The following is a 24,152-nucleotide window of genomic DNA, read 5'->3' on the forward strand; positions in this document are numbered from 1 at the left end:
TTAGCTGCTTTATCAGACTGATAATAATTTTTCTTGAGGACTGTTTCGCCTTCCTTAAACTCGACTTTTCTTGTTGATCTTAAATTGTAATTTGTTGCGTATCGCTGGTACGCTTTCTTGAGGTTGATTCGCACTGCTTCGTAAAGGTATTTAATATCTTTGCCTAACTTCGCGGGATCGAGCGAGCAATCGGAGTTACTATCTCTAAGGTGATCGTATTCTAGGCCGGAACTGATAATATTACGACCAAAATTGATGAAGTATGGTGAATAACCGGTGCTATCGTGAACGCTATTTCGAATTGCTGCTGCGATAGATTGGATGCCCTGGTCCCAGTCTTTTTGCGTTTTACCTTCGAGGGAACTCCTAATCGCTGCCACTATCACACGGTTTACGCGCTCTGTTGGATTAGGACTCGGTCGATAGACAGCTAAGTTCCAGTGATCTACGTTGTAAAGTTCTAAAAACTGCTTGAACGCGCGAGAGACAAATTGTGGTCCATTATCGGAGATCAAAATGTTTGGAACTCCAAACAGCAAAAATACGTTATTTTCTAAGAACTTAATCACAGCTGCTGTGGTGGCTTGACGCATGACCTGAATTAAGGTGAATTTTGAGAAGTGATCTGTGACTACTAACGCATAAGTGTTACCTGCTCTTGATCTAGGGTAAGGTCCTATAAAGTCGATCGAAATCATTTCCCATGGCCTGTGACAGATCTTTTCCTTCCCGCACGGTGTGTTTGGATTTGTGTTAGCTACTTTAGAACGTTTGCAAATTAGACAATTCCTACAATACCTGAGGACTTCAGCACTCATTCGCGGCCAGAAAAACTTTTGCTGAATGACGCTTAGCGTTTTTTCGAATCCCAAATGGGCCTGCTCGTGAGTTTCGCGGATTATAGTTGGTCTTTCTGTCACTGTTGGGTAGTACTTCCACCGAAATGCCGGATCATCTGACTTGCCAGCGTTAGTTACAAATTTGAAAATCTTGTTATTAACAACTTTAAAATCTGAGTGTTTATCAGGGTATTTTTTGATATTATCACGAAGTTCTTCATATTGAGCATCAGGAAGCTGAGTTGAAATTGTATTTAATGATCTTGACAAAGCGTCAGCTGTTATATTTTCTTTACCTTTCTTGTACACAAACTCAACATCGAGGTCTTGAATCTTCATTGACCAACGTGCTAGTCTGGGTGATCTACTGTTGATGGACATCGTTTTTAGAAATGTTAAGCTCATCGCATCTGTCATGATTGTAAATTTTGTACCTTCAATGAACGGACGAAAATGGTCAATTGCCATGAGGACTCCTAAGCATTCACGCTCTGTCGCACTGTACTTTTTCTGTGTAGATGATAATTTTTTTGAATAGTACGCAATGCAATGACGATTCCCATTCAAGGTTTGCGTCAAAACTGCGCCAACAGCGATATCGGAGCTATCAGTTTCAATCGTGAAAGATTCAATGAAATTAGGATTAGCCAAGATCGGCGGTGAAGTTAGAGCGGATTTCAGCGCCAGAAGGGCTTGATCTGCTTGTTCAGTCCAATTAAATTTTCCTTTTGACTTCTTGAGTAAATCAGATATTGGTGTGACTATTGCACTGTAATTTTCAATAAATTTTTGATAAAACCCAGCGAGTCCTAAAAGTCGCCGGATATCTTTAACGCTCGATGGTACTGGGTAATCAAGTATTGGTTGAATTTTGGAAGCGTCGACAGCGATTCCGTCTTCGCTTAGAACAAATCCTAAATAACGAACAGATTTTTGACAAAATTTGGATTTTTCTACACTTATTGTAAGTTTAGCCTTTCTGAGGCGTTCGGAAACTTTTTCTAACAAATCGAAATGTTCTTGCAGCGTATTTGATGTTATTATAATGTCGTCTAAATAGACCCAAACTTTTGGACTTAAATCGAAACCAATAACTTTTGTCATCAAACGAGTTAATGTTGCGCCGCTGTTAAGCAGGCCGAAAGGCATTGTTTTGTATCGAAATAGCCCTTTTGGTGTACGAAATGCAGTTAAATCACGTGAATCTGGGTGCAATAGAACTTGATGATAAGCATCTTTTAAATCTATCGTCGTGAAAAATTTCGACTTTTCAATTCTGTGCAAAATTTGGGACATGTTAGGGAAAGGGTACTCGTCTCGTCTAGTGAATGAATTTAACCTCCTAGCATCTAAGCATAAGCGCCATTTGTTTTCACCCTTTCTTACTGGAAGTAATGGGTTAAGAAAATCGCTTTCGCACTCCTCAATGAAATCCATGCTCCTTAAACGTTCTATCTCTTTATCAACTTCTTTCTCGATCTTTGGCGAGAGTGGGTAAATAGGTACTTTTTTGTGTTTTATTTCATTCAAACTTTTGGTTAGTACAATTCGGTGTTGCATTAAATGCGTTCTACCAATATTTCCATTGACTGTACGCGGAAACCTCTTAATTATCTCAAACAAATTTAGTTTTTCTGAGTTAGAAAGTATGTGTTCAGTTACTACGTCTTCTGGTCTCGTAAGGTCCTGTTCCGGAATTTCTACGGATGGGATATCTAAACTTTCGTCTTTGATTGTTGGCTCTACAGGACCGCGAAACGAGGGGTCTACTTGTAGATTAAAGCAAATGTTATCGTCGTCGTATTCGATAATGTGGACTGAATCGGTAGAATTCTCAACTAAATCAATATTTGGAATGGGCTTTCCCTCAATGGACAGCTGAATATTGAATGCTTTCCAGAAATCTGTGCCTAAAATTAACCTTTTTGATAGTTCTGGTATTACTGCTGTTGGTAAAACTGTAGTTCTGTTGTTGAATGTGAATGGGATGTAAGCGAAACCTAAACATGAAAGTTGTGAACCATTTGCTGCTTGAACTCGAATAGGGTTTTTGATTATTTTCAAATTCAAACGTTCTAAAAGATCGATTGCATTTGTAACGGTAATGTTTGCACCTGAATCTAAAAGACCAACAATTTTTTCTTGAAGGATCTCGACCGTTGCATGGGGGCAACGAGAAGGACTTGTGTTAATTTGAAAGACGCGATTAAAATAGTTGAATTCTTGGGACGGCGGCAGGGATTCTTCCTGGGTCGCCCCGGAGCTTAGTTTTTTGGACTAGAAGATCGATAATTGTGCTTATTTGGACAAGTCTTGATTGTGAACGATGGCTCACCACATGCGAAACAAAATACATTTCTTGGTTCGAGGCAATTTGAATACCAATGTCCTCTTTGCTTACAATTCCAGCAAATACTCAAATCAGGTGTTTTCTGTGCTAAATTTGAACTCTCAGGCCTATCTTCCCTTGCTTTCTGATGTTGATTTCGGTTTTTGAATTTGTTGTTGTTGTTCGATTTGTAAAGTGCATTAACCTCGTCATCTGAGACCTCTTCGTATTCTTCATCTAAATTCGTTTGATCAATTTGATTAATTGTAGAATGTCTTTGATTACCCGAACCGAGCTGAGGGAATAACCCAGGTTCGAGACTATCGAAGTTGTAGCAGTACTGTGATAGCTGATCTAGTGAACTTATTGGAGTCAATTGAAGTCGTTTTTTGTAAGTAATTTTTGTGTTGTTATAAATGATTTTCAACTTTTGTGTTTCATCCATCTTATACGAAAGATTTTGGAAAAGCCTTTCCATGTCTGCCTGATAGTAACTGAACTTTTCATTCCCACGTTGTTTGCGTTCGCGAATTTGTTGTTCGATATCATTGTCTTTGTTAGGATGTTCGTATTGGAGTTTAAGGTAATAAACAAGATGATCCCAGGTTTGGAACTTTTCCCAATACGTAAAGTACCATTTTTGAGCCTCTCCTGTGAAAAACAGGTATGCTTTTTGAAGAAGTTGATCTTGACTAATTTGGTTTGTGTTCGCCAGGATTGTAACTTGTCGTACAAAGTCGCAAACTGATAACGATCTTGGGCTATGCTCACCACTGAACTGCACGGGCCAACGTTCAATTTTTGTTCTCAAGTAGTTGTTCTGGTAATTGTTTTGATTTTGGTAATCTTGAGGATCTTGATTAAAATTTCTGTTTCCGGCGTTAATTCCGGGATTTTGTATCTCATTCGGTACGCTGTTGTTTAAGAATGGAAAATTGTTGTTGATCACGGGTAGATTGGATTGAGCTCTATTGTTTATTTCGGGTCTTACGCGATCTGGAACGACGTTTGGTGTAGATGGTAAGGTTGGTGTCGGTAACGACTCTAAGTTGCCGAAATAATCATGAACTGATTCCCTGACTACTTCTTGTATCATTGCTCTTATCTCATTACGAAAGTCATTGTTGTTTGTTTGAGAAGGTTGCTGTCCCTGTTGTGTGCTATTCAACGCATCAGCTGGTCGTTTAAGTGTGGATGTGTTTGAAAACTGTATTTCGTCTATTACCTGATTAAATGAATGCATATTGAATCTGTTATTGTCTTGGTTATTGTTTCTTCTATTGTTGTTATTCGTGATTGGGACTGATTGGGAGAGTTGGGGGGGAGGGAATTGATTTGGTTGCTGTGGGTGTTGTTGTTGTTGGGAAAACTGAGAGGATTGTTGTTGAGGTTGGGAGTATTGGTTTTGTTGGGGAAATTGCTGTTGCTGTGGGTGTTGTTGTTGCTGGGAAAACTGAGAGGAATGTTGTTGGGGTTGGGAGTATTGGTGTTGTTGGGAAAATTGTTGTTGCTGTTGCGAATTTTTCTTCTGGGGGTTTTGATGTTGTTGTGGGAATTGGGGTACTGATGATTGATTTATCGCGTTGCCTTTTGATTTCTGTGAATGGTTTAACGAAAAAGCGTTGTGTCTGGTGTTGTTTCCAACTGAAGGTTGAGTGTTTGAAACCGGAAGTGGTGGATTTAAAGAAGAGTTCATTATTGTTTGCAGAGTCTCTCTTTCTGCGTCCGTAAGAAAATCAAAACGAGAATCTTTTCGAATATCACCAAGAGGGCGATTGTTCGGGTTTGTATTCTGAGGAATTGGGATCTGATTAAGTGCTTGTCTCTGCGGGTTAGGAGGCGGAAACTCGAACTGTGGAATTCTTGGAATGGCACCAGAGGGGTGATTGTTAGTGTTAGATGACTGTTGGTTACTGTTCCAAAATGGTCTGCTTGCATTAGGATTTGCGTTGTAATTATTGATGACATTTGTTTCTAAATTCGCGAAACTACTCGATCCACTCTGATTCAGGTCAAATGAACGAACCATATGAATGTCCGGGCTGACTTCTGACCCTTCGTTCGCACTAGTCCGATTAGATTGATTTGCTTCTACTAGTCCTGCCGCTTCTTCTTGTGTTCCTTCTGATTCTAGCTGAACCTGGTTTGATGTCGCCTCTGTAATCGTGTTCTTCTTCTTACTAGGAAAGTACATGTTTAGCCATTTATCGATATCGTTAACAAATTTGTTCTTCAAATCTCTGCACGCTTCTTGGTTTGTTGTCAACCGTAGAATACGAAATTTCAAGTGAATAAGTCGCGATCGAAGTTTGTGCTCAGGTTTAAGCGCTAGCATTGTGCTAATCTCTGCTATTTTCTTTTTGACTACTTTTAGTTCACCGAAAAAAGTTTGATTTGATTGGTAAAACGGTCGATGTTTTCTATCATCTTGCAATGCTGCGCGCAGTGTTCGAACTAAGTTTTCTTTAGGTGTATTATCATAAATTTGGACACCTCTGAGCAAAAGCTCGTAAATCACCTCATCGTGTTCTAACTCATCAGCACTGTAATCGTACATCTTGATTGAAAATGTGCTACTAAATGATTAACTATAAGTAGTGATTAAATATGTAAAGCAAAAAACACTAAACGGGCAAAACAAATTCAAAAATTTAATATTCTGCTAATCAGAGAGAAATAGAATGAAAAGGAAAAAGTAAAGAAGATTTTCGGAATAGGACTAAGTAAATTAGATAATAACTAACTAAATAAACGGTAGCGATAGCGGTAAATAAAAATCTGAAATTTCAGAGAACCAATTAAATCTACAAAAAAAATATCACGAATGCGTGAAGAAAATTTCCGAAAAAAAATACGGAAATTCAAAAAAAAAGTTACAAAAAAGAATAAAAAAAATCCGATAGTTGGGCGCCAAATGTAACAGTTCGGGAGTCGTACGATGCGCAGCAAGCTGGACCGAGGTGAAGGAGAACCAATACGATACAGAAATGCCAACCTTCCTCGGCCAGGTTCTGCAGGAAGAAAATACCCAATGCCAACACACTACCCTTCTTGAAACACTCCCGCTTTTGCGCCAGTGTGGCCCCGATCGCCACACTGCGGAAGGTCTGTTACGTGCCCGACTAGTTCTGCTCAGGGCGGGTTGTGGAACAATCGCAAATGTACAACGGCAAAGAAACCCAAAAATCTACAGCAAAATCGAAATTAAAAGTCAAAACCAAATTGCACTCAATAATGCAACGAATAAACAAACTGTACTTGGGGAATGAACATGATTTTATTTGCCCTGGCAAAATGCATCAGGGACGACTTGGGGAGCTTAATCTAGCTGATCTGACCTGATTTTTCGCTTGTCGTTCTTCTCGCTGCCGCTCGTGCTGTTGATGTTCACGTGGCCGCTCGATGCTCGTGCAGCCGCTGGCAGGAACGCGGGTGAACCCCACAGCTGCGTGCGCCGTCTGCTGTTCGGCGTCTTGTCGTCAGATGACTACGTGCAGGACGAAGAGATGATCACGTGGCCGGAGCGGCTCTGCGCTTGTCGACGGCCTTCGGTGGCGAGCGGGTGATGTCGATCACCGCCCAGATGTTGGCGACGAGACCGGTTGGTCCCGCAGGTGAAACACGTGGCCTGGAGCGTCCGAACGCTTCCCGACGGCCTTCACAGGTGAAGAGGTGGTCGTCGACCGCCACGTGGTTGTAGCTGGCGTGAGGCACGAGGTGGAATGTCGCAAGGCAGTGCGACCGGGTTTGCTCCAGCAGGATGTTGATGGCGCTGCGAAGTCTTGTCACACGATAAGATGGCGTACACGTGTGTGTCGAGCTTGAGTGTGTGCGTGTGTGCGGATTGCGGATGATGCCCAAGTGTGCCGGACGCGGCGTCGGCGTCGAAGGTAGAGGACGTCAAATGGATCGCACCCGTCCGGTGACGATCGCGATCGCTGCTCGCAAGCAGTGGATCCCCAAGATTTTACAGCCGCCGGTGGTTCCCTTTTGCTCGGGGTTTTGGCGCGCCCCTACGGGTAGACCACTACCAGACGTGAAGTACGCACCCTGCGGAGTGACCGTAAATCACTTTGTCGGGCAGGCGACCAGTCGAAACTGGATTTCCCTGCAGGCTGCGCCCTTAGCTCGGAAACCGTGGCTGTGGTTTCCTACGGGCTTGTCGACGTCCTCGTGTGCACCACGTGGTCAGCGACCAGGTGCTGTCCGACGCTACGGATGATCGCGCGCTCCGGTAGATGCTGTCCAGAGTTCGGGCCGGCGAAGATCGCCGCGTGGTTTGCTGAGAAGAAACCAAAGAGAAAAACCTTCTCCCTGAAGGTTTTCTTCAGGCAGAAGAACGACACAATTAGCGAACTGACCCTAATTTCTCCACATGACCTTTACCTCTTCCGCAGTCTACTACTGCCTCGTGTTTTGTACAATTGTACACGATCAAGTGTGCTGGTAGATGGCTAAATGGGTACAATTTCAATTATGGGCACAATTCCTTCCGGGACCGCTAACTACTCACTTAAATGGCCAACAAACAGGCTCATGCAACGCCCGTGGGCGCCTATTGGGTCACCTAATCACTTGGTGGTTTGATCGGAGGATCTTTACAACTTTGGGTCGATCGAGATTTTCTAACTACGCACTTTTCTAAACGCACTAGGCTTGGCTGACGGTGGCCTTGCTCGACGGTTTGTACTCGCGCACGGTTGAAGTACAATTGATCTTGACCTTCGTATCGATCGTGCCTCGAGCCCTTTCGTCTCGGATCGGAAAAGGGGATCGATGCGTTGTCCAGTTGTGATTGGTCCACGTAGCAGATCGTAGATCGGCAAGTATTAGTGATGACCGTTTCGAAATGGGCAGGGTGTGGCAAGGATAAATTTTCCCACAGGGTCAGGCCGAGTGGCGGGCAAGACGATATCAGATCGATTCTCCTAACACCTCGATCTGAAGCGCAGTATGTAAAGGTTACAATTTCGTGTGAGTTAGTAGAGAATTACCCCAGTACGATTTAAATGTTTAAAAGAAAAAACTCAGCTTAAAAAACACATAATAGACTAAGATAATGCATAGATACTCATTCTATTACACGGAGAAAAAAGAGTTCCCAAGAGATTCCCCAGAGATTTTCAAAAACGTACCATGGAATTTGAACACTTTGTTCGTGGTTCCCAATTTCATGAATGGGTGTTCACGATTTTGGGAGCTCTTTCTTCTCCGTGTAGACAAATAAAATTTAGTCTTTTCATTTGTATAGTTGAAACTTTATTATATTATTGTTCAATAATTTCATGATACTGCAACTTGGCATCATCTTAAGAACCTTGCGTGGAAACCAAACAAATTATTCAGCAAGATTGGTATCATTCTCTTTATCCATTCTGACCAAAAAAGGACATTGCACGCACTTGGCCACTTTCTTGCCTTCGACAAAAAGCAAAAAAAAAAAAACAGAATCTCCAGATACCCTCCTACCCCCGCAAGTGCCTCGCATTCCACCGCCAATTCCTGTGGCCGGGCCGGTGGCAGCAGTCTTTTGATCGTGTCCCGTAAAAAGAAGAGGCAAAACAGACGTGGAATTCATCTCCGCCCACGTGCCTGGCACGTAAATTTGGTCAGCAGTCTCGCTGCTCTCCGAGAGTTCATCAAAGCATCCGTATAACCTGCTCCATGATCGTATCGGCACACTTGCCAAATGAACTCACAACTATGCAAATGAGGCACGTTAATTTATGATGATAGCCCACATTCTGTCCGCTTGAAGTTGCTGGGGGTGGTGGCGAGGTATCCGATGGCCACTAGGTCCCAGTCTGGACACAAATCAGGTAGGCACTTCACCTGACTCCCCCCACCTACTCTGTGCTGAGTGGCCAAAAAAGCAGCGCCTTAATTTATACACCGTATCGCACGGTCGGAGGAGAGGCCACTTCATGCTTGCTTCCCAATCGTGACCGAAAAAAAACGAAATGGTATTCCGGGCTTCTAAAGGGAATGTGCTCCCACTCCCCAACGAGAGTAGTAAAATATCGGAGGCAAATCTTGCGGTTGGGTAATCTGAGTGTCCGTCCGTCCGCACAGCCTCAATTTGCCCTAGCACCTCTTGGACTAATTCTAGTTTGTTTACCTCGCTCCCCTACCCACTCAGTACCTCCACCTTTTTTGCTCATTGTGTACAAACGGGGAGGGGACGTCCACCCACAACCGCACGTGTGCGTTGTTTCGCTTATCCAGGCCTCGTTTTGTTTGCCACCGCCCTGGTCCGTCCCTTCCTGGTTCGGGGCTTGTAGCTGAAAGTCTGACCTGACTGGCTGCCACAGGCCAGAACAGGGCAAAGCCAAAGTAAATGAACCCCGGCTATGACGACAGTCGGTGTGTGGTTGGCAGTGGGGGCGGAAAAGAAAAGCCACATTGTTAGCATACTTTTTACAGTCGGTTAGTGGTTGAGCTCTATTCACACACAGTGTGTCCCACGGGGACAAAGCGGTCGGGCGTGCAGCTACCGGTGGAAGGAAAAAGCGAATTTTCTTCAGAGATTGCATCTTGATTATATTTAGCCTCGAGCGAACGGAGCGTCCCCGTTGGTGGTCAGGAAGAAGATCCCGTTGACACCGCGGCCAAAGTTGGACGGTTGTCCGCCCATGTTGGCATCCGGTCCACTTGGAGTACACACTCCGGCGAGGATTTCGTCGTGACTGGCACACCGCGTTGATCGGAATGGCACGGAAGCTCCGATCGACTCAGCGTAGAATTGTGGGGCACGGGCGTGGGCGCAGCTACCTCCGATGTCAGTCCCACAGCCTGGCTGAGATCTTCCTCCGTTGGGGTAGAAGTTGGCCTGTCCCAGCGGCACATTGATACCCAACAAACCAGCGTTGCTCATGATAGTCTCCACGTACAAACCGTCCTGAGGAGACACCGCATCGGCCTGTCCAGCGGAGAACAAAGGCCCCGCAGGATCCAACGCAATGATCGTATTGATCCGACCTCCGTGATGCTTTCCCGCATTGCCAGCCACATGAGCCCCCAAACTGAACCCAATCAAATAAATACTGTTCACATCCACCCCACGATGAGCAATCAGTTCGTCGATCATGCGGCCAACTCCAAACCCGGCAGCACCGACACTGTTACGCGCTCCAATGTAACTCGGGTTCAACGCAGCCGCTCCCCAGTCTACGGTGATCACGTTGAAGTCTCCAACCGCCAGCAGTCGATCACGGATAGCGTTGTTCATCGGGTAGCTTCCGTCGTTGCTCCATCCGTGGATGGTGAAGCGGGTTGGGTTCGCCGGGTTGAAGTTGGAGTTGACTATCGAGGCTGGGTCATTTATCCTTAGAAACTGTGGCGTAGTTGGGTTGCTTCGAGTGAACAGCCAAAACCCGATGTCGGTTTCGGGCTCAAAATGTACCTCGGGATCTTGAGCCTCCGGAAGATTGTACGGGTTGATGTTGACGAGATGTAGACGACCATCGGCAGTTGGTACTAGCTGCCAGTTACTGTTATCCACAGGCAGAGCAGACGCTGAAAAATTATTTGATTAAATTTTGTCAAGCCAATATTTTCAACTAAACCAACCAGCTGCCAAAACGCCAAGGAACGCTATACTGAGAATAAACATGTTTTTGAAATTGACTGTTACTGACCCGCAAGAATCAAACGCTCGGTGCTTTTATAGACCAGCATCAGCCGATTGATTAATTTTTGCAGACACCTTCGAGGAAAATCCGGGTTGTGATAAGAAATCCAGGAACACGTTCAGTCTGCTCTCTATTTCGGGAATCGACGTCACAAATGATAATCGGTCAAGTTTTTTTTAATTGTATTGTACCATTTGTGAACTTTGAGCTTTCTTTCCTAAATGTTCCAGACCAAAAAGTTCCTACATTCGCAGGTGCTAAAATGCTTAAAAGCTCTTTAATGGCTCTTTATGGTATGGCATGGAAGTCAAACTGTGGTAATGACATATTTTTAATTTACGATTAGATAATAGATGAGCGGGTATCTTTATCATTTTCAAATTTTACCAATTTCTTAGCTTTTTTGGCATGTTTTTCTATAAAAACTAAGAATAAATCCTTTGTTATTTACTTTCAGAAAATGGCATTCTTAATTACTGCAGCTGAAATTATAAGTTTTTTTTTCATTTTGGCAGGTACACATTTTATTTAAAGCTTTTGTCAAAAATAATTATCTAAATTTTGAAACAAAAATTGTCACAAAAGAGTGGTGGAAATTTTCATATGTTTGGCAGGTTGAGTACTCGCTCCTAACTCCATCCAATTTGTCGATGTTCAGTATTCAATCAATTTAGTAGTAAAACTCTCTATAAAAGGTTATGATATGCCAGTATTAGAGGCACAATGAAATTACATGCTGTTTTCCTAGTTTTCTGGATTTTTTTTATGGTGGTAAGGATGTCATGATTTTCCACACATTCAATATTACGCCCTTTTTAAATGTTAGTCTTCATTAATAAATATTGAAAATATTGTTTTCGAAAAGTTTGGAAAAATTTATGTATATTTCATATTTTAACATTTAAAACCGGATAATTAGTTGCTCAGATTTCGACTTTAGAAAATGGTGGATTGTTTGGATGAGACTTAGAAAATATCAATGTTCCTGTTTTTTAATCATTGCAGGGCAATATCTCAGCAACTAAGGGTCGTATCGACAAATTTTAAAGAAGCAAAATATAGAGAATTTTCTCAGCTTTTCGAAAAAAATAATTTCAAAAAAAAAGTTTGAACATCGAATTTAAGACCCATGGTTACAACATTGGAATGGGTGATGAATAGAGAAAATTCGTAACGTAATTTTCGAATGCTCCCACTTTGTTTACATCTACCAAGTAGGAGGCTGTTCAAGCACAAGCATGACTTTTTTCTTACTGGTAAATGAGCTGTTTTATAATCAGTGGTAGGTATGTTTTTTTTATATTTTAGACATTTTTTGCTGGAAAATGCTGTGTGTTTTCAAGTTTAAATTCCCTGGCTGATTTTGGAATCCTGCAGCTCTTCCTGGTTCATTAAAAAAATTGCTAATTCTAGCGAAGCTGATCCAACAAACAGAGAAGATTTTTACCAGTAGCATTTTAAATGGCATCAAACAATTAAAAAAGTTTCTGGATGGATCCAACCGCATCGACTCCATAAACAACTTCCATTCATAATAATAAAAAAATTACGATCTCACCTTCAACTTCCTTAAAATTTGTCCAGATCTTCAAAAGTCACATATTTTTCATTCTTGCAAAAAAAAAAAAAAACAAAAACATTTTTTAATAATCGATAACAATACGCTCTACTTTTGGGGAACAGCAAATTGGTTCCACTTTGACAGTTCAAAATTGAGGCCGTTTTGCGAACCACTGTTCTGCACCCAGGTCATTAGTTTCCAAAATACCTAATTATTGACGAATTTTTTTTTTTTTGCAAAAAAAAGTTTTTGCGGCGCTGTACATAGGAAATTCATAAAAATTCAAAATACTTTTAATCCAGCCCAAACATGCTAAATACGATTATAAATGCAGAAAAATGCGTTTTAGATTGTTTTAAGTTGATTTGACTTCTATTTTCATTAAAATTTTGAAGATTTTTGAAAACATATTTTGTTTGCCCCCTGATTTTTCGGAACAATTTTGAAGGAGGGGGGGGGGGGGGGGGGGGGCGACATAAACTTTGAAAAATATTTGCAACGGCCTAATTTGAAAACGGTGAACTTTATCAAAATTTCACTGAAGTACTTTTTGATTGCAAATTCGATTTCGTTTTTTTTAAATCAGTTTTGGTTCAAATATTCATAACTCGGTCATAGATTTTTAGCACATTCTGTTAATTTGTGAAAAGTTGGCATTTGATGTGCCCTAAAATAAATAAACAAACAAAATAGTCTTTGTTTTGGCAAATCAAGTTTTAGTGACAATAAGTGAAATTAAAAATAACAAAAAAAATACCGTTTACATTTTTTTCAGTGTAGTTTTTATCAATATCTATAACTTTGCCGAAGACACTAAATCGATGAAAAAATTCATTCAAAAGATATAGATTTTTGAATTTTTATTTATCATTTTTGTATGGACAGCTGCCAAATTTGTATTGAAAATTATATGGACAAACTAATGATGCAAAATTTCAGCCGGATTAAAAAATACAAAAATAAAATTAAAATAGACCGATTTCGTAGCGAATTCCTCTAATTCAAAATTGTACGAAATACGCTTGAAAATGAAGATTTCTCAACTGCTCAGCAATTCAAAACCACACCCACTTTTGTTTAAATCTTTTATTCACCCTTGAGCAAACGGAGACTCTCCGTTTGTGGTCAGGAAGTAAATCCCACTAACGCCACGTCCAAAGTTGGACGGTTCTCCGCCCATGTTGGCGTCCGGCCCACTGACGCTACACTCTCCGACCAAGATTTCGTCGTGACTGGAACAACGCGTCGACCGAAACGGAACCGACGAACGGATCGACTCCACGTAAAACGCAGGCGCTCGCCCATGGGCACATCCTCCGCCGATATCCGTACCACAGCCGGGTTGGGTACGCCCTCCGTTCGGGTAGAAGTTGGCCTGTCCTAGTGGTACACCGTTTCCAAGCAGACCGGCGTTGGTGTTGACAGTCTCCACGTACTGCCCGTCTTGAGGGGATAATGCGTCAACGTCTCCAGCGGAGAACAGCGGACCTGCCGGATCCAGCGCGATGATCGAGTTGATACGACCTTCGTGATGCTTGCCGGCGTTAGCCGCAACGTGTGCCCCCAAACTGAACCCAATAACGTAGATATTGTTTACGTCAGCTCCCCGCAGGGCAACCAGCTCATCGATCAGCCGTCCAACTCCAAAGCCGGCCGGACCGACGGCGTTGCGAGAGGATATGTAGTTGGGACTGTTGGCCACGCTCCAGTCAACGGAAATGACGTTGAAATCTCCGATGGCGAGCACTTCGTCGCGAACGCGGGTGTTCAAGCCATCGTTTCCGTTGCTGTTCCAGCCGTGGATCGTGAACCGAGTCGGGTGCGCTGGGTTGAAGTTGGAGTTTAGGATCGAGGCAGGGTCGTTGATCTCCAGGAACTGGGGCTCGCCAGGGTTGTTGCGGGTGAACAACCGGAACAAGAGATCGGTCTCTGGTTGAAAGTGAAACTCTGGATCGTCGTAGGTTTGCGGTAGATCGTAGGGGTTTACGTTGACGAGGTGTAGACGACCTTCCGAGTTCGGAACCAGCTGCCAGTTGATGTGATCGATGGGAACGGCGGCAACTACAATAACAGGTCATTAGTTATTTGATAACGTCTATAGTAGATATACTGGTACCGACTGCCAGGAGCCCCAAAAAAGTTATTTTTCGAACAAACATTCTGCAGATTTCGAATGATGCCAACTGAAACGGTTCCCGTGATTGCTTGGCGCTTTTATAGCTCAATTCATTTAGATTAATTTGTTATCGGACCACTTCGACGCGCGGTTAATCCGCGCTTTGATAAGCTTATTTTCGGAATCAACGTCACGAGGTTTGATAAACAGTCGGTCTCAAAACATTGATATCAATAACCTTTAGCGCTTCAACGGACAATGACAATGAACGTTCATGCATCGTAATGAGTTCGGGGGTGGTATCGCCGCACCGCCTTCGAGTGGGAGGCACCGTCTTGCACATGGGAGAGAGGGGGCGGAGCATTCCCAAGCGTGCGGCATTGCAAAAGACACAACGAGATCGTTTGAGTCATCGGCCGCTTCGGTGTCAATGGGTTGCAGCATCCGACCACCCTCGCCACCCCGTTCCTCGTCGAATAACATTCTCTGCGTTGACGACGACGATGCAAATGCGTGCAAGGGCAGAAGGATTACTGCCGCCGCCGCCAACACACATGAAGATACAGCCTGAGATTCATCATGCGATAGCAATGTGGGAAAAGAATGCTTGAAATGCGAATCACTCTGGGCGGAGGATGCTCTTAAAACTTAAGTAAAGGCGCCCCTCGGTTGACGCTGCTAAGCCGTGGTCTTTTGCCCTACTCTCTATGCTTGTTGTGGCCGGTGGGGTGAAAGATCAGCGGAAATGTGCTCGATTAAAGTTTGAAATAAATACGACTTCTTTGTTGATCTCACTTAGCAGCGGGGAAAAACTCGGAATCGCGCCAATTCGCCTCTGAAGTGACTGCGACTTCCCTCGGAATTCCAGTCGCACTTCCTCCGGGCAATGATTTGCTTATCAGCGCTTGTAATTAGTAAACAGACAATAAAGCGAAGAAGTATACATTCAATAAAAAGCTTGCTCTGCGAGGGAAGTTAAATTAAAAATAAACTTAGCGAGGCAGAATCCCGTGGACGGGCGATGACGACGACGGTGTTGAGATAAGATAATGACGCTTGGAGAAATGTGTCGCTAAGCTGACACCAATTCAACACTAGTCCGATGTAGGTGAAATTCAACTAAACTACGTTATTTCTTTTTCATTTACAGGCACAGCATTTGCGGTGGAAGTTCACTTTGAGACACCGGACAGTGGCTTTTTCTTGAAGCACTCGCCACGGCAGAGTTCGGTATCGTCCTCGTCGGGTAAGGGACGATCCGGGTCCGACTCGGTGCTGTCGATTGACCGATTTACGGTGGTTCAAACTAGTCAACCCGTGTCGATTCGTGCCAGCTATGGACCGTTTTCGACGAAACAAACCGTCCCAGCGCGGTACATTGTGCCGGATGTCATGGAATCGTCCAGCGATACCACACAAAACACGACGGCCGCCCTGATGGATCTGCAGCAGTCGAACTTGCACCTGGACATTTCGGCACACCTCGTGAAGAATACCATCCCTCGGGACTCTCCAGTGCTGAGGGTACTGTTCCACGCTGGAGCCGATCCCGGTGGGCACCTGCAGCGTCAGAAGATTTGCGTGCTTTTGCACGCTTCAATTGGGAACAAAACACCCCTCAAGGGTCGTTGCATGCCCGAAGGAGAAGACGGAGTGTGCGTCGCCGAAGTCGTGATACCTTCGAACTGGTGGCCTCCACTACCTCCTCCAGAGAAAGACGGGCGCCAACCAGCAGCACTGAAGACTCCCCAGCGAATGGTTCAGGTGTCGTACAGCGTGTTTGAACCCCCAGCGCGTAGTCCCGAACTGTGCGAGCCAAAGGTCCAGATCCAACCGTTGACGCCCTTCGCCAAGATTCCACTGGTCCCTAGTCAGATGCCGTACAAGGAGCTCCGGGCGGACGAAACGCTCACGATGATGGTGCCCCAGCAGCCGCTCTACCCGCTGTCGAAGATTCACGTGCCCGTGTTCCTACACCCGGAACCGGGACAAAACATTGCGGTGTTCATCGTGAGGTAAGTAACGCTACCAGGGTTGTTAGTCGATAAAATTATCGTCGATATCATTTTTGACGATAACGATAATGGTTAGACATAAACTTCGAAAAATATTTGCAATACCTACACAAAATAATTTAACAAAATAGCGTACACTTTAAAAACACTCATGTTTACAAAATATACAATATGGGTGTCAAACGGAGCGAATTGTTTACGCTTTTTCACTTTTATTAGAGTTTTTTTTTGTGAAATTCTCATATTTCCACAAAATACCGTGTTTTTGGTAAAATTTATAAATTTTTGTTCATCACTTTTATTAGAGTTTTTTTTTGTGGAATTCTCATATTTCCAACGCAATACCGTGTTTTTATTAAAATTTATTAATAAAAACACGGTATTTTGTGGAAATATGAGAATTTCCCAAAAAAAAAAACTCTAATAAAAATGAAAAATCGCAAACAATTCGCTCCGTTTGACACCCATATTGTATATTTTGAAAATATGAGTGTTTTTAAAGTGTACGCTATTTTGTTAAATTATTTTGTGTAGGTATTTATTGTTTGAAACTTAGGCCGTTGGAAATATTTTTCAAAGTTTATGTCTAACCATTATCGTTATCGTTAGACGTTAATATTATCGACGCTAATTTTATCGACTAATTTTGTTTACTCATTTTTTTTTATTATTTGCAATATTGATATCAAACGAATCAAAATTTTGCACGCATTTCCTCTTTAATTTGTTTTTTTTTTTGTAAAATGTTTAATTTTTTACAAAATTCCGTATTTTTTTAAAAATACTATTTTTTTATTATTTGCAATATTGATATCAAACGAATCGAAATTTTGTATGCATTTCCTCTTTAATTTGTTTTTTTTTAGTATGATGCTCAATTTTTAACGAAACACCGTATTTTTCGAAAATACTCAAATTTATAAAATTTGCAAGATCGGTATCAAACGAATCAAAATTTTGTATGCATGTCCTTTTTATTTTTTATTTTGTAAAATTCTAAAATTGTTACAAAATATCGCATCTTTTGCGAAAATACCCAATTTTTTTCATACTAATTTTTTTTTAATTTGCAATATGGGTATCACACGAATCGATTTGGTATGCATTTCCTCTTTAATTTGTTTTTTTTTGTAAAATGTTTAATTTTTTACAAAATACCGTATTTTTTGAAAATACTCATTTTTTTTAATTTGTAATATTGGTATCAAACGAATCGAAATTTTGTATGCATGTCTTTTTTTTATTTTTTTTGGAAAATGCTAAAATTCTTTCAAAATATCGTATTTTTTCGAAAATACCAGATTTTTTATAATTTGCAATATTAATATCAAACAGATCGAAATTTTGTAAATTTTGCTTTTTTGTAAAATGCTATTTTTTTTTATATAAAATGCCGTATTTTTTTCTGAAAATTCAAAAAAATATAATTTGCTATAATAATATCAAACAAGTTGAATTTTTGTATGCATTTTCAATTTAATTTTTTTTTTTGGAAAATGCTCAAACTTTTTTTTTCGAAAATACTAAAAAATTTATAATTTGCAATATGGGTATCAAATGAAGCAAAATTTTGAATGCATTTTAAATTTATTCAAGTGGTTTGTTTGTATGCATTTCCTCTTAAATTTGCTTTTTTTGTAAAATGCTATTTTTTTTATATAAAATACCGTATTTTTTCTGAAAATATTAAAAAATATATAATTTGCTATAATAATATCAACCAGATCGAAATTTTGTATGCATTTCCTCTTAAATTTTTTTTTTTTTTTGTAAAATGCTAACATTTTTACAAAATACCGTATTTCTTCGAAAATAATAAAAAAATTATAATTTGCAATATGGGTATCAAACGAAGCGAAATTTTGAATGCATTTTAAATTTATTCAAGTGGTTTTGTAAAATACTAATATTTTCAAAAATTACCGTATTTTTTTCGAAAACACTCAAATTTTCATGCGAGAACAAAAATTTAATATTTTTTTTTTTCAACCCAACAGAGCACGTGTCAAGGCGGGTATGCGCATTCTGGGTGCGAGCGCATCCTCCGAAGACTGGAACGTTTCCGTCGAGAAGGAAAACACCAAGCATACGGTGGCTCGAGTGACTGCGTTCCGCAAGGACCAGGACCCGGACAGTCCGGCCAGCACCGGGGACGATATGAACTCGAACAAGTAGGTTAAAAATTATCTTTTTTAATGTATTGAATTAATCAGCAATTTTCGAATTTCTCATCAGAATCGTGGAGGTCTTCTCCTGGCTGCTGGAGGTGGCGAACGACACCAAAGACCACTGGGACGGCGGACGGATCGTGTGGTCCGTCAGCTACGTGCACGACGGCCCGAAGATCAAGGAACTGTCGGCGGAGGCGTCCAGCTCGTCGCACGAGGAGGGCCGCAAGAAGATCGTCGCCAAGCTGGAGATCCAGAAGGATGACATTCAGGCGGTGTTGCCGATTTCGAAGGTGGGATTTTTTGGGGGGATTTTTTTTTTTTGAATTGGGTGACTGATGTAGTGTTGTTTGATTTGTAGAACTGGGAACTAATGAACACGGCCGTTCTAACTGGACGACAAGTGTCGCAAGCGATGAAGGTGTTTATCGTGTCGCAAGCAGGGAAGGTAGCGGACGTAACGCTGCAGAGTTCGTGCCAGGCTGAGGATGAAAGTGTCATAAAGGTGAAGGCACAACATTACTTACCTTTTTATAGAAAAAAAATCTAATAATTTTCAATTGACAGGTCTCATCGTCATGCAGTTCGGTGTACGTCGACGGTTCGGAGGCACGTGGCTCGTCGAACGCTTCCGTGCAGGTCAAGTACGGAACGTACGCCGGGTTGGCCAAGTTCATGGTTTGGATGCCCGAGTTTCCGCTGGAAGTTTCCGTGGCAGATTTCCGACTGTCTCAAATCAAGGGCTGGAAGATTCCCGAGGATCACAATGTGTAAGATTTTGGTTGGCATCACTTATGTAAAGAACTTCGCTACAAAAATCGTCTTTTTCAGGAGTGCCAACGGGAAGATGCGACGCCGCAAGCGAGCTTACGGCTGGGGTCACCACGGGGATGACTTTGTCAACGGTGTCTCGCCGGAGCGCAGCGTTTGTCGGGCGCGCTACCAGCAGAGTCCCGTCGAGGTGTACGCGCGCTTTTTGGCCGTGGATCAGGATTCTGGACGGGTGAACTACTTGATCTCGCGTCGAACTGGTTTGAGGGTAACGGATTTGGTGCAACCGTTGCTGCGAGTGGCCGATCCGAAAATTGCCACTCTGAGAGGACGAACGCTGCAGGGGCGAGCTATGGGAAGGACCGATGTTCAGGTAGGTTGAGAAACGCTGCATGTTGAGGGATCGCTAAGAGTCAATTTTTCAATTTAGGTATTGTCACCCATTACCGGACGGGTAATCGGAGCACGGGAGGTTCGCGTTGGAAGCGATAAGGTCAGCCTAACGAGACTGCTGGTGCGTGTCGTCTCCGGACTTCAGCTTTCCATCACCAGTGACAATGCGATCGAGAATGGTTACATCGCGGAAACGTCCGTGACTAGGAAGTTGACTGCTCAGTACCAGGAAGGTCTGCTGGACATTGATCTTGAGTTCTCGGATGGATCGCGCACTCCTCTAAGGTAAGATGTTCAAATTAGGAGTTCATAAAAAAAATTCAACGAATCATTTTTAGGGACATTTCCGTTGACGACTACTTCCTCCTTGTGGAGAGTCTGGACACGGAGGTCGTTGCGTTCGCACCCATGCTGGCGTCGCACCATCCGCGTGTGATCGCGGTTGGCGAGGGCAACGGAGACCTTCTCCGGGTGACGCTGCTGCTGTCGGAAGAATGTCGGTTGAGGCGGAACATTCCGGTGTCGAAACAGGTATGTTGAGTATTGCTTGTTGCGGTGCCTGAAATTAACGAAGTTAGAACTAGAAAAAAGAGCAGTGTGATACTAACATCATCAAAGTTGTTCTGTTGAACAAAACAGTTGGTTTCGTTTTCAAGGATGATGAAACCAACAACCGTAGACTTCTTCAAACATAATTTTAAATACATAAACAACAGTTTATAGAAATCATAAATTCATATAGATTGAATAGTCTGTCAATTGGAAGGTAACTGGATCAACCATAATTTGTATCATTCTCATAAACTATCGTCATCCAAAGAATATTCGTAGAATCCTTGATATCATGCTCATCATCTTCATCCAGTACATTGCTTGAACACTCAGATCATCACTATTTTGTCTCGTCACCAAAATTCCTCTGTGTTTGTGCTAAATTTTCTTCAAATAAGTTCCATAAATTGCACGGTTTGCGAAAATGTTTGTAACTCTTACAATTTTTGAACACAATAAATAATACATTTTTAAAGAGTTCCAAATATTGTTTGCCTTCTCACCAACTGCTTCTGTTTGACCCTCAAAAGCCCACGTTACACTCCGACTGATTCCGTTTCCCCTTCCTCCACAGGGCATGAAATCCTCCGTGGGTCCGCTGGTGAGTGCGCTCGCCTCGGTTCAGGTGGATTTCAGCTCGTCGTCGGACCTGAGTGCCGCGACGCGTCCCGACACGGTCCAGAATGACGGTATTAGTGGCCGCGACCGTAAGCCGGGGAGTGAGTATAGTAATTTGGACGACATTTTGATAGGTATCCCGCTCAAGGACGACCACGGCCAGGAGATGGCGGCCCTGTCGCCGTCCCGGCAGAACCGCGGCGGCATTCCCGGGTACGCCAACAGCAAGAGTATGGTCTACTCGGACGGAACCTCGCTGGAGATTGGCATGTACGTGCTGCTGGCGGCGTTCTGTCTGGCGATCGGGCTGTTTGTGGTGTCGTGTGTGGTGTACGCGTCCAAGTTCCGACCTGTGACGATCGACGTGACGGGCGAGGCTAGCGTGCGGGATGGGCTTGGGAACGCTTCGGTGCTGGGCGGTAAGGCGATCGAGTCCACGACGAACGCCCACGATTGGGTGTGGCTGGGACGCGCCACGATGGACAGATCAACCAACGGACACGAGATCGGTGGAAACAATAGAGGTAGGCGGAGTGATCTGTTGAGGTGACTTGTATAGTTACAGCGGTTTATTTTGTAGATTCACGCATGCACATCATCAACAATCCGATGAGTTCCAAGTACGGCGATGCGGAGGAAAGTATCGTTCAGGTGAACAGCTTTGATAACCCGAACCACATTCAGCTACCTTTGACGGTTGGCACAGAAGGACAGCAAGCTGGAGCGGTGAACACCTGCACTTACAATAAACGTGACCGTAGAAGTCGGGTTTCGAGGTGAGAACTGTTTTTATTCTTGGTGTAAATTTGAGTTGAAATGTCGTTTTCTTGTAGTGAGGACGAAAAGGCTCCACCGTTGCCGCCCCATGGAATTCCCGTAATTGATGGAGTCGAATACCGTCCGCCAGTTCCTCCCCACAGGAACATGGGAGTGACCGCGGGCGTTGCCAATAGGGTATGTTTGTACATAACCTAGATCTCAGACTTGTAGCTCAATCATTAAATTCCCCATTCCAGACTCCCGAGCCTGTCATCCAGATGAGAAACCCCAGACCACGTCTGCATCCTCGTTACGTGCGCCACAGCGGCAGCAGCAGCGGTTCCACAACCAACCCCGCGTTCGAAATCCAACTGCACGGTAACCAAGCGCAGCAGCGCAACCTGAACTTCACCCAGCAGCAGATCAACGCTGCCCTGTTCAACAACAACATCCCCCAGTACTCGGTCCAGCCCATAGTCCGGCAAACGACAAAGTCACCGCACTCGTTCGAGAACATGGGCTTCGCGGCGATTCCGCAGCCGGCGGGCCCGTCCAGCAGTCGGAACCCGGAGGAGATGCACATGGCCGAACGGTTGGTCCAGCAGTGCTCGCAAAAGTCCGCGTTCAAGTTCGACACCATCAACAACCAGTCGGGCCGAAACAAGGCGACGGTCGTGGCGCAGCTCGTCCAAAGCAATCCAATCTTGTCCAGTAGTATTAAGGACCCGTCGCCGGTGCCGGTGGAAACGACCGCCGAAATCAGCCCCGTTCCGGCGTCGGTCATGGCGGCGGCCGTCGCAGCGGAGAAGAGACGCTCCCGCGGCGAAGAATGTCCCACCGGGGTCAAAACGCTCGAGTCCAGTTCGGACGACAACGGGGGCTTTGTGACGCCGCCCAATGAGCAGCAGCAGCAGAACAATCAGTCCAAGATACCAAAGCCACCGCTCCCGCTGAAGCATAGTAAACCGACGGTCGTGGGCAACCCGATGTTTGCCAACACGCCCGACAGCGAGCTCGGGCCCGGCGAAAGTCTCGGCCTGGACGATTTAGATATGGACTACGAACAAATTATGCACTACTTCGATAACCTAAAGGTGAGATTTGCTAACATTTGTTTTTTCTCCAAATTTTTGAAAGTGTTTACACAGTAAAAAATGTGTAAATTTGGAAGGTGTCATTTTGAAAGGTTGAATATAACCTCTTTTATGATGTAATTTTACCTCAATTTAGACTGAAAGTGACTATACACCAGAAAAGTGGTAAAACTACATATTTTGAGCGGTAAAATTACACATTTTTTCTGTCTTAAAAGATGTACCTTTGAGAGAAACAGAAAATATTATTACCCAGTAGGGTGACAATAAAAAAAATCGACATCAGAGATACCCTCTGACTCGATTCCTAATGCAAAAATAAGTATCTGTGCCAATTTTGAGCCAGATCGGATATGGCTAAGGGGATCAACTCGGATCGTCTTGCACCCATCTACAAAGTTGTAGGTAATTAAATTTCCTACAAGAATCTCACACTTGGACAATTTTGGGCGAGACCTGCGTCACCTGCTGCAAAAATCCTGAAGCGATGTTTTTCCCCATACATTTTTGCGATTTTCCCCATATAAACCTCAAAAATGAAAAGCGACCCCTTAGCCTTAACCGATTTGGCTCAAAATTGGCACAGTTACTTGTGTTTGCCTAAAGAATCGATCCAAGGAGTTATCTCTTGCGATTTTCCGAAATTTTCAATTTTTCTTGTCACCCTATTACCCTGTCAATATATTTATATTTTTTACATTATTTTGAAAGACGAAGACGCTACAGTTATCTTATCAGTTATTTTTCCAACCAAGCTTTAAATTTTAGGAAATTCTCTACATCTTTCCCGAAGAGCAATTCTCTGAGATTTCGGTCAGTTGAGTTTTTGTTGTATTTTTTAATCCAGCTGAAATTTGTTTGGTGCCTTCGGTATGCACATAGAAGCCATTTTGCATCATTAGTTCGTCCATATAATTTACCATACAAATTAGGCAGCTGTCGATACGAAAATCTATACATATAAAACATTTCGACGGTTTTGTTCGAACGCGAATCAGTTCAATACGGAGCACCGGATCGAGGTGCTTTTTCTTGCGTTGGGTTCGTATAAGCCCAAGGAAGGATTATATGCTAAAAAAAGCCACTTTGGCCATTCTAGGACCGATTCCGGAAAAATCTGCAGATTGTATGGAAAAAGTTGAGTAAAATCAAATTTTGATCATAGGAGGCTGATAAGGAAAGAGCTAAAAACGTCAACAAACGAAAAATGGTAAAGACGAAGTTTTTCGGGTAAGGCTTGTGATGTATGAAAATTCAAAAATTTGTATCTTTTGGAGGCATTTTTTGATCGATTTGGTGTCTTCGG

General features: G+C 43.1%; 3 protein-coding genes across 4 annotated transcripts in view; 1 reads left to right on the forward strand and 2 right to left on the reverse strand.

The window, feature by feature from the left end:
- Window positions 1-24,152, forward strand: part of LOC6032039 (transmembrane protein 132C) — a 134,164-nt gene that overhangs the window by 103,089 nt on the left and 6,923 nt on the right. Inside the window, exons 2-14 of one of the 2 annotated variants that reach the window (XM_038249513.1) lie at window positions 15,627-16,491; window positions 18,489-18,662; window positions 18,727-18,952; window positions 19,021-19,164; window positions 19,227-19,429; window positions 19,491-19,803; window positions 19,861-20,108; window positions 20,162-20,354; window positions 20,950-21,064; window positions 21,128-21,517; window positions 21,574-21,769; window positions 21,827-21,947; window positions 22,010-22,846. In XM_038249513.1, coding sequence (XP_038105441.1) covers window positions 15,627-16,491; window positions 18,489-18,662; window positions 18,727-18,952; window positions 19,021-19,164; window positions 19,227-19,429; window positions 19,491-19,803; window positions 19,861-20,108; window positions 20,162-20,354; window positions 20,950-21,064; window positions 21,128-21,517; window positions 21,574-21,769; window positions 21,827-21,947; window positions 22,010-22,846 — 4,025 coding nt within the window. Of the gene's footprint in view, window positions 1-15,626; window positions 16,492-18,488; window positions 18,663-18,726; window positions 18,953-19,020; window positions 19,165-19,226; window positions 19,430-19,490; window positions 19,804-19,860; window positions 20,109-20,161; window positions 20,355-20,949; window positions 21,518-21,573; window positions 21,770-21,826; window positions 21,948-22,009; window positions 22,847-24,152 lie in introns of both variants that reach the window. The other variant, XM_038249512.1, reaches the window with a different exon arrangement.
- LOC6032037 (phospholipase A1 member A) lies at window positions 9,652-10,800 on the reverse strand. Its single transcript, XM_038249514.1, has 2 exons — window positions 10,738-10,800; window positions 9,652-10,683 (listed from the first exon to the last, which is right to left on the reverse strand). Exons 1-2 carry the CDS (start codon window positions 10,778-10,780, stop codon window positions 9,713-9,715), a joined length of 1,014 nt encoding a protein of 337 aa, XP_038105442.1. The 5' UTR covers window positions 10,781-10,800; the 3' UTR covers window positions 9,652-9,712.
- Window positions 13,432-14,545, reverse strand: LOC6032038 (phospholipase A1 member A). Its single transcript, XM_001842653.2, has 2 exons — window positions 14,477-14,545; window positions 13,432-14,421 (listed from the first exon to the last, which is right to left on the reverse strand). Exons 1-2 carry the CDS (start codon window positions 14,517-14,519, stop codon window positions 13,451-13,453), a joined length of 1,014 nt encoding a protein of 337 aa, XP_001842705.2. The 5' UTR covers window positions 14,520-14,545; the 3' UTR covers window positions 13,432-13,450.

Source organism: Culex quinquefasciatus, chromosome 1 (assembly GCF_015732765.1).
Source record: "Culex quinquefasciatus strain JHB chromosome 1, VPISU_Cqui_1.0_pri_paternal, whole genome shotgun sequence".
Classification (NCBI taxonomy): domain Eukaryota; kingdom Metazoa; phylum Arthropoda; class Insecta; order Diptera; family Culicidae; genus Culex; species Culex quinquefasciatus.

Bases quoted from the DNA above. Each gene is read 5' to 3' on its own strand.
- LOC6032037 (XM_038249514.1), bottom strand. From the start codon at position 10,780: ATGTTTATTCTCAGTATAGCGTTCCTTGGCGTTTTGGCAGCTG. The intron at 10,684-10,737 runs GTTGGTTTAGTT...ATAATTTTTCAG, and splicing joins CCTTGGCGTTTTGGCAGCTG to CGTCTGCTCTGCCTGTGGAT.
- LOC6032038 (XM_001842653.2), bottom strand. From the start codon at position 14,519: ATGTTTGTTCGAAAAATAACTTTTTTGGGGCTCCTGGCAGTCG. The intron at 14,422-14,476 runs GTACCAGTATAT...CTGTTATTGTAG, and splicing joins TTTGGGGCTCCTGGCAGTCG to TTGCCGCCGTTCCCATCGAT.